Source organism: Podarcis raffonei, chromosome 14 (genome assembly GCF_027172205.1).
Source record: "Podarcis raffonei isolate rPodRaf1 chromosome 14, rPodRaf1.pri, whole genome shotgun sequence".
Classification (NCBI taxonomy): domain Eukaryota; kingdom Metazoa; phylum Chordata; class Lepidosauria; order Squamata; family Lacertidae; genus Podarcis; species Podarcis raffonei.
The window spans coordinates 2201259-2209829 of NC_070615.1; the positions used below are offsets into that span (position 1 = coordinate 2201259).

Consider the following 8571-nt stretch of genomic DNA (forward strand, 5'->3'; position numbering starts at 1 on the left):
TTAAATCATATTCACTAGCCACAGCGCTCATCAAATCCAATTTTTCATGCATCAAATTCATTTTTTCATGCAGCTGCTCCAGCAAGCCAAGGGCAGACACTAAACCTTCCTTCCAACACATTTCTGCTCAAAGTCAAATGGCAGGTCCCACGATCCAAATCTTGCAGCTGTGAGCTACAACAACAAACTGACAAGCTCCCTCTAGGGGACACAGTTTCTTTTTGTATCCATTTTTAAAATCTATCCAACAAAGGAAATTACTTTCGATTTCAAATCCTTTCGATTTTCAAATACTTTGTATCTTTAAAATACAGAAATGCAGAAGGTGGCGTTGAAGTTAATTTGTTTCTCTTCTTTTTTAATACTATCTGTCAAAGCACTCCACTTTCAATCGATGGACGTCTCAAAGAATTTCTGTCCCGACACCCCGTCCCCAGGTTTGGGACAATGGAAACTTAAATTCCTTTACTCTCCTCCTGCAGGATTAAACAGTCAAATCTCCCCCCCCCCTTTTCTCCTGCTTTCAAGGGGGGTTTTATTAGTTGTAGATGCAGGAAATTTCCAACTTTAAAGCAGTTTTCCAGGCTGTTAGTTTGCAAGGTCTTTGCTTCAGTCTATATACAAAAAGCAGAAGGCGGACTTCCTGTTTAAACCTTCCCGCTTGTGCCTAATTCATAAATTTTACAAGTTTCTTGATCCAATTCTCCGTTTTTACTCACGGGTACTTGATTTAGAGTCCAAATCTCATCAGGAAAAAGTCAGCGCTCTCCGGCGATGGCTGCGCGGCTTCCCTCCATGGAAATAGCAATCGGTTCGCAGCACCACGCTACTCACCCCACTTCACTCCAGAGCCCGAAAAGGGGTTTCCTCGTGAGTAGGGGAGGCGCTCTTGGTGCTCTGCCGAACCCCACGTTCCCAGGCTTCTCCGCCTGGGATTTCTAGCGGGCCCCCGCCTTCGCCGCGGCGGGAAGACCCAATTTCCACGGAGCCCGTTCCTCCGATCGGAGGAACTCCGCCATTCGTCGTTCGCGCTGACCCGGAAGCCCTCCCTGGATTTCCTGAATTTGAGCAATTTTGCAATTCAGCACAGACCCCTAGAATCGAACCCCCACATAAGATGTAGGCCCACTGTATATTAACCAGCTGCTTTAATGCTATGCCTCATGCTGCTCAGATAGACCATTAGTGCATTGCATTTGAATGCTTCTTTTTAAAGACATGCAGACAGGATATCTTTATAATATCTATTAAGCTGTTCCCAGATAGGAAACTGAAAGAAAGGAGTGATTTACTGGAGCACGCGTTTAATATGAGGCTGTGTACTCGTAAATACAGTATACATTTAAAAGACAACCAAGTGGTGCCAGTAAAGAAATTGAAAAAGGAGTTGGCAGCAATGTGCCCTGCCTGGATCACCTACCAAGGCAATAAAAATCAGTAGCCAAGTGAAGTGCTGCTGGCTATTCTCACCAGTGATGTAGCGTATATAGATACGTGTGTTTTCATGTCCTGGATCACTATTATTATTACTATTACTATTACTATTATTATATTTATATGCTGCCCATCTGACTGGACTGCCCCAGCCACTCAGGGTAACTCACAGGGTGACAACAAAATATATAAAATACAATAAAACATCAAACATTTGATCAGCCATTGTCAACCTGGAGCCCTCCAGATGTTTTGGACTACAATACTCATCAGCTCCAATCACTACTGCCAAACTTGCTGGGGCTAATGATTGTTGTAGTCCAAAACATCTGGAGGACACTAGATTGACAAAGGCTACATTAGATCATATGCACAGTTACAAATCATATGGGAAATTTCATTGAAAGCATTGTACGCTATCATTTGATGACACAAAACATCAAATACACTGGACAACTGTGTACAGCTGTATTTCAATAATAAAAAATCAGGTCTCACAGGCTTGGTTCTTTCTGCTGCTGATGTACTCTGGAGAACCAGCTGAAGCCCATAATTGTTGGCCTGGAAATTGAAGAGGTATTAATAACTTTCAGGAATATATAATTTAAATAACAGAAGGTGAAGAATGCTAGAAAATCAGAAACACTCTATAATCTAATAATCTGAAATAAGAGATGGAAGATCGCTAATGAATCTGCCACCACATCCAGTGACCAGTTTTTGACCACATGTCATATAACAAACATTCCAATGTATGCTAAAGAACGATTAAAACCTCATATAGATATATATGAATTTAAAAGCAATGGAAATAAAAATTGGAACATAAATAATGATCTGTATGTGGTCACTATATGAATTTTACTGTTTAATTGTTTTTAATGATTTTTTAAAAATACGTTTCTATTTTAGTTGTAAGCTGGCTTGAGTCCCTATTAGGAAAAAAGGTGGGATATACTAATAATAATAATACAGTAATAATAATAATAATAATAATAATAATAATAATAATAATAATAATAATAATAATAGTAATTACAGATGGAGGTGATAACATACACTAGTGGTCAAAATTGTGGAAACCTTTTGGAAAAAGTGTATTTCCAAGGTTTAATGGCTCATAACACCACATATTTTTGGAGTAATACCATAAAATTATATAATCAATGGAAAGATAATTTATTGAAGAATGTAATGCAACAAGGTTTGTTCAATTTTCTGTATTCTATCAAAAGTTATAGCCAAGTAACCAGAAAAAAGGAAGCACAACTTGCTTAGGTTGATATGCAGTAGCTTTCCTTCATTTGAATGTAGCTAATGAGCAGGAGTGTTTAGAGAGCCAATCAGGTATCATCTTGTTTTGGCAATGATTCAATCAATGTCAGAGTAGGATTCAGCTATTGATGCTATGTACTGGAGATGAATCATAGAATCATAGAGTTGGAAGAGACCACAAGGGCCATCGAGTCCAACCCCCTACCAAGCAGGAAACACCATCAGAGCACTCCTGACATATGGTTGTCAAGCCTCTGCTTAAAGACCTCCAAAGAAGGAGACTCCACCACACTCCTTGGCAGCAAATTCCACTGTCAAACAGCTCTTACTGTCAGGAAGTTCTTCCTAATGTTTAGGTGGAATCTTCTTTCTTGTAGTTTGGATCCATTGTTCCGTGTCCGCTTCTCTGGAGCAGCAGAAAACAACCTTTCTCCCTCCTCTATGTGACATCCTTTTATATATTTGAACATGGCTATCATATCACCCCTTAACCTCCTCTTCTCCAGGCTAAACATGCCCAGCTCCCTTAGCCGTTCCTCATAAGGTATCGTTTCCAGGCCTTTGACCATTTTGGTTGCCCTCCTCTGGACACGTTCCAGTTTGTCAGTGTCCTTCTTGAACTGTGGTGCCCAGAACTGGACACAGTACTCCAGGTGAGGTCTGACCAGAGCAGAATACAGTGGCTCTGGTATGAGATGAGAGGAGGACATTTTCAGTTGGTTGATTCTTTTGTGTTCTTTCATTTAGTGAGCTAGTAAAACGTAATAAAATTAAAGAAATGGCACAAAGAGTTGACTGATCACCCAGAAAGCGATGTGAAATAGTACTATTAAGTGAACAAGGCTACAGTTATGAAGAAATTAGAAGAAAAATTGGTGGAAACTTAACCAATGGTGGCATTTCTAATTTTTTGAAGAGGTATCAGGAGACTCAGCCACTACAAAATCAGACTGGTAAAGGCAGGAAAAGGTGCACAGCAGCAAGTGATGATAGAAGAAATGAGAGACTGTGCCTATGTGACAGAAGAAAATCATCTGGGTGTATACAAGATGACATGGTGCAAGGTAATGTGAAGTTGAGTGCAAGGACTGTTCAACACAGACTGCAGGAATATTGTCTAAATGCTAGAATTCCAAGGAAAAGGTCATTGTTATCTCTGAAACAAAGGTTCAAAAGAGGAAACTGGGCATGTTAACTGGACAGCGGAACAATGGGACAGTGTTATTTGGAATGATGAGACCCAAATCACCTTGCTTGGTAGTGATGGCATGAAATACATGAGGAGAAGAATTGGAGATTTACATCCTACTTGCATTCCATCTACCGTGAAACACTCAGTTAGCGTTATGATCTGGGGTTGTAGGACAGCAAAAGGTGTGGGCAGAATTTGCGTCATTAATGGGAATGTAAATGCCCAGAAATACATGGCCCAGACCTTAACCCAACTGAAAATCTATGGAGCCGACTAAATAAACTTGTTAGTCAGAACCAATCCAGCAATAAAACCCAATTAATACAGGCAATAATTCAATCTTGGTTTAACATTATTACAGCTGCAGAACTGAAAAAACTTGATTCACTGCATGGGAAGGCATTGTAAGGCCGTAATTAAAGCTAAAGGTTACCAAACTAAATATTAACTGACATGGTGAAAAATTTTGTATATCTCATTTTTTCTATGTGTTTCACATTTCTTTTTTATGACTGCTGTTGTAATAAATAATCCTTCATAAAAGTTATTGCATTACATTCTTCATTAAATTCAAACAAATAGCCAGCACATGTAGACACAAAGTCAGAAAAGCTAAAGCACAGAATGAACTCAGGCTTGCTAGAGAGGTTAAAAGCAACAAAAAGGGCTTTTATGGGTATGTTCGTAGCAAAAGGAAGAACAAAGAAACAGTGGGGTCACTCAGAGGAGAAGATGGTGAAATGCAAACAGGGGACACAGAAAGGGCTGAACTCCTCAATGCCTTCTTTGCCTCAGTCTTCTCCGATAAAGAAAACAATGCCCGACCTGAAGAATTTGGAGCAAATGATTCAGCAGAGGAAACACACCCCAGAATAACTAAAGAGATAGTACAAGAATACTTGGCTAGTCTAGATGTATTCAAGTCTCCAGGGCCAGATGAACTGCATCCAAGAGTATTAAAAGAACTGGCAGATGTGATCTCAGAACCACTGGCAGTCATCTTTGAGAATTCCTGGAAAACAGGCAAAGTCCCAGCAGACTGGAGGAGGGCAAATGTTGTCCCTATTTTCAAAAAGGGGAAAAGAGAGGACCCAAATAATTACCGCCCAGTCAGTCTGACATCAATACCAGGGAAGATTCTGGAGCAGATCATTAAGCAAACAGTCTGTGAGCACCTAGAAAGGAATGCTGTGATCACCAATAGTCAGCATAGATTTCTGAAAAATAAGTCATGTCAGACTAACCTGATCTCGTTTTTTGACAGAATTACAACCCTGGTAGATGAAGGGAACGCAGTGGATGTAGCCTACCTTGATTTCAGCAAGGCATTTGACAAGGTGCCCCATGATATTCTTGTAAAGAAGCTGGTAAAATGCGATCTTGACTATGCTACCACTCAGTGGATTTGTAACTGGCTGACTGACCGAACCCAAAGGGTGCTCATCAATGGTTCCTCTTCATCCTGGAGAAGAGTGACTAGTGGGGTGCCACAGGGTACTGTCTTGGGCCCGGTCTTATTCAACATCTTTATCAAGGACTTGGATGATGGACTCAAGGGCATCCTGATCAAATTTGCAGATGACACCAAACTGGGAGGGGTGGCTAACACCCCAGAGGACAGGATCACACTTCAAAACAACCTTGACAGATTAGAGAACTGGGCCAAAACAAACAAGATGAATTTTAACAGGGAGAAATGTAAAGTATTGCACTTGGGCAAAAAAAATGAGAGGCACAAATACAAGATGGGTGACACCTGGCTTGAGAGCACTACATGTGAAAAGGATCTAGGAGTCTTGGTTGACCACAAACTTGACACGAGCCAACAGTGTGACGCGGCAGCTAAAAAAGCCAATGCAATTCTGGGCTGCATCAATAGGAGTATAGCATCTAGATCAAGGGAAGTAATAGTGCCACTGTATTCTGTTCTGGTCAGACCTCACCTGGAGTACTGTGTCCAGTTCTGGGCACCACAGTTCAAGAAAGACACTGACAAACTGGAACGTGTCCAGAGGAGGGCAACCAAAATGGTCAAAGGCCTGGAAACGATGCCTTATGAGGAACGGCTAAGGGAGCTGGGCATGTTTAGCCTGGAGAAGAGGAGGTTAAGGGGTGATATGATAGCCATGTTCAAATATATAAAAGGATGTCACATAGAGGAGGGAGAAAGGTTGTTTTCTGCTGCTCCAGAGAAGCGGACACGGAGCAATGGATCCAAACTACAAGAAAGAAGATTCCACCTAAACATTAGGAAGAACTTCCTGACAGTAAGAGCTGTTCGATAGTGGAATTTGCTGCCAAGGAGTGTGGTGGAGTCTCCTTCTTTGGAGGTCTTTAAGCAGAGGCTTGACAACCATATGTCAGGAGTGCTCTGATGGTGTTTCCTGCTTGGCAGGGGGTTGGACTCGATGGCCCTTGTGGTCTCTTCCAACTCTATGATTCTATGATTCTATGAAATTATCTTTCCATTGATATATAATTTTATGGTATTACTCCAAAAATAAGTGGTGTTATATGCCATCAAACCTCAGAAATACACTTTTCCCAAATGGTTTGCACAATTTTGGCCACTAGTGCACACATAATAACAATAAATACAGATGTATGAGTATTTATTATTACATTCATTTGCAGCATTATTATCATTATTATTATTATTATTATTCTATTTATATCCTGCCTTTTTCCAGCACCTTACTTGTTTTTGCATCCATATAAATAAGGATGAGAAACGTTATACAGGTAGATGAATATTAAATATATGGATTCAAAAGCGTTAAATACACAAATGCAGGAGGGCCCGTGAGGCGAAACCCCCCCCCCCGCGCTGCAGGCGCGGCTCTGCCTCTCCCTTTGTGTCTCCTCAGAGCGGGCTCTGGAGAGGGAGGCGCCCCCCCCCCCCCCCGCTTACCGAGACGGCGTGTCCCGGTCGGGCCCCGGCGACGGCCGGCCGGCACTTGCTGGGCACCATGGCAACGGGCTCCTCCTGCTCCTCCTCCTCCCGCGGCGGCGGCGGCGGCGGCGCCCAAACCCCTCCGGGCGACGGACGCCTCCTCCCGCTCCCCTTCGGCCGGAAGCCACCCGGCAGTCGCCATAGCAACCGCGGCGCTTCCGGACAAGGCCCCGCCCTCCCGCTCCCTCCTTTCTCTCAAGGCTTCGAAGCGAACTTGCCGGGGCGGGACCTCTCGACTTTCCTGGACTCCAACTCCCATCAGCCCTCAGCACTGGCAGCGCTTGGCTGAGGCTGATGGGAGTTGGAGTCCATCAGCATCCTGGAGGGCTACGCGCCGACTTTAAAGACATCGGCCTTCACGGGGACGCTCTCAGTGGGAGCACAGGGCTTTCTTTCGGTTTTGTAAAGGCGCCTCGAGAATCATAGACTCGTAGAGTTGGAGGGGATCCCGAGGGTCATCTAGTCCAACCCCCTGCAATGCAGGAATACTGACACGTGCCAGTCTCCCATCTAATTCAAAAGCATGCTGCACCCTGCTTAGCTTGGAAAATATGCTAGCAGTTTTGTTGCCCGCTGCAAGAGAAAGAGGCCATTAAACTTAATAAATTGTTGTTGTTGGCATCCATCTGTCTCAGGAGATAAAGGAGGAGCGCACTTGGAAGGTTACAGCACCAGCTTTGACTGGAGAGACCGATACAGGAGAGACATGTTTTGTTGCAGCTGGGGCAGATGAAGGTATTCGCTTGTGCCGCTGCAGATGCACTAGGGAATTTCTTCTCTCTACACTCCTCTCAGTGGTCATTCCTCCTGTGGTCACTGCTGTGGATACACAACATGCTGTCTCCAGGTGCTGCCAGGGATTCCCACATGACAGGGTTAATGCTGCCTGCCCTCTTATCATGTTGGCAGACATCTTTGCCTGAAGCCATCTCCCCTCCCAGAACCGGTCCTTGAGGATCCTGCCATCTTCCATTCTGCGGACATGACCAACCCAGCATAGATGTCTCTGAGACAGAAGTGCAAGCATGCTGGTAACATGAGCTTGGAACAGCACATCTTTGTTTGTAGTTCTGTCCTGCCATGTGATGCCCAGAATCTTCCTGATGTAGCGCATGTGGAAGAGGTCGAGGCATTGCTCCTGTGGCCAAATGTCAGGTGCAACCAGCTAGGTCACAAAGGGAGTGAGGTGACACCTCCTGACTACCCTTTTAGCAACATTCACATGGAAGCTGGAGGTGTGGGTTGCATGAGGCACCTGCCTTGCTCCACCCCTATGGCGAGGGCTGGGGAACATGTGGCCCGCCAGATGTTGCCGGATTCCTATCAGGCCCTGGCCTCCGTGGCCAATACTCAGGGATGGGGGAGCTGGGCTTCAGCAGCATCTGGAGAATATGCCATTGCGTTATTTAAGGACATTGGAAGAATCTGCTGGATTTAGTTGAGATTCCTGCACTGCAGGAGGTTGAACTAGATGAGCTTTGGAGTCCCTTCCAACTCTACTATTCTATTATCTAGTCCAGCATCCTCTTCTCCCAGTAGCTGACCAGATGCCTGTGGGAAACAACAAGGAGGACCTGAGCACAAGAACTGCTTCCCCTCCTGTAGTTTCCAGCAAGGAGTACTCAGAAGCATTGCTTCCTTCAGTTCTGGAGGCAGAGCACAGCCATCACTGCTACCAACCATGGATAGACCTCTCCTCCATGAATTGGTCCAGGCC

At 44.1% G+C, this 8571-nt stretch overlaps 1 protein-coding gene across 7 annotated transcripts in view; it reads right to left on the reverse strand.

Moving 5' to 3' along the window:
• Positions 1-6986, reverse strand: part of LRRC49 (leucine rich repeat containing 49) — a 79455-nt gene extending 72469 nt beyond the window's left edge. For 5 of the 7 annotated variants that reach the window (XM_053364394.1, XM_053364393.1, XM_053364391.1 and 2 more), the window contains exons 1-2: positions 6813-6985; positions 1933-1995 (exon numbers count right to left, since the gene is read on the reverse strand). In XM_053364394.1, coding sequence (XP_053220369.1) covers positions 1933-1995; positions 6813-6872 — 123 coding nt within the window. In that variant the 5' untranslated portion in view covers positions 6873-6985. Of the gene's footprint in view, positions 1-1932; positions 1996-6812 lie in introns of all 7 variants that reach the window. The other 2 variants (XM_053364395.1, XM_053364392.1) reach the window with 2 other exon arrangements.
• Between the last annotated feature and the right edge of the window lie 1585 nt (positions 6987-8571).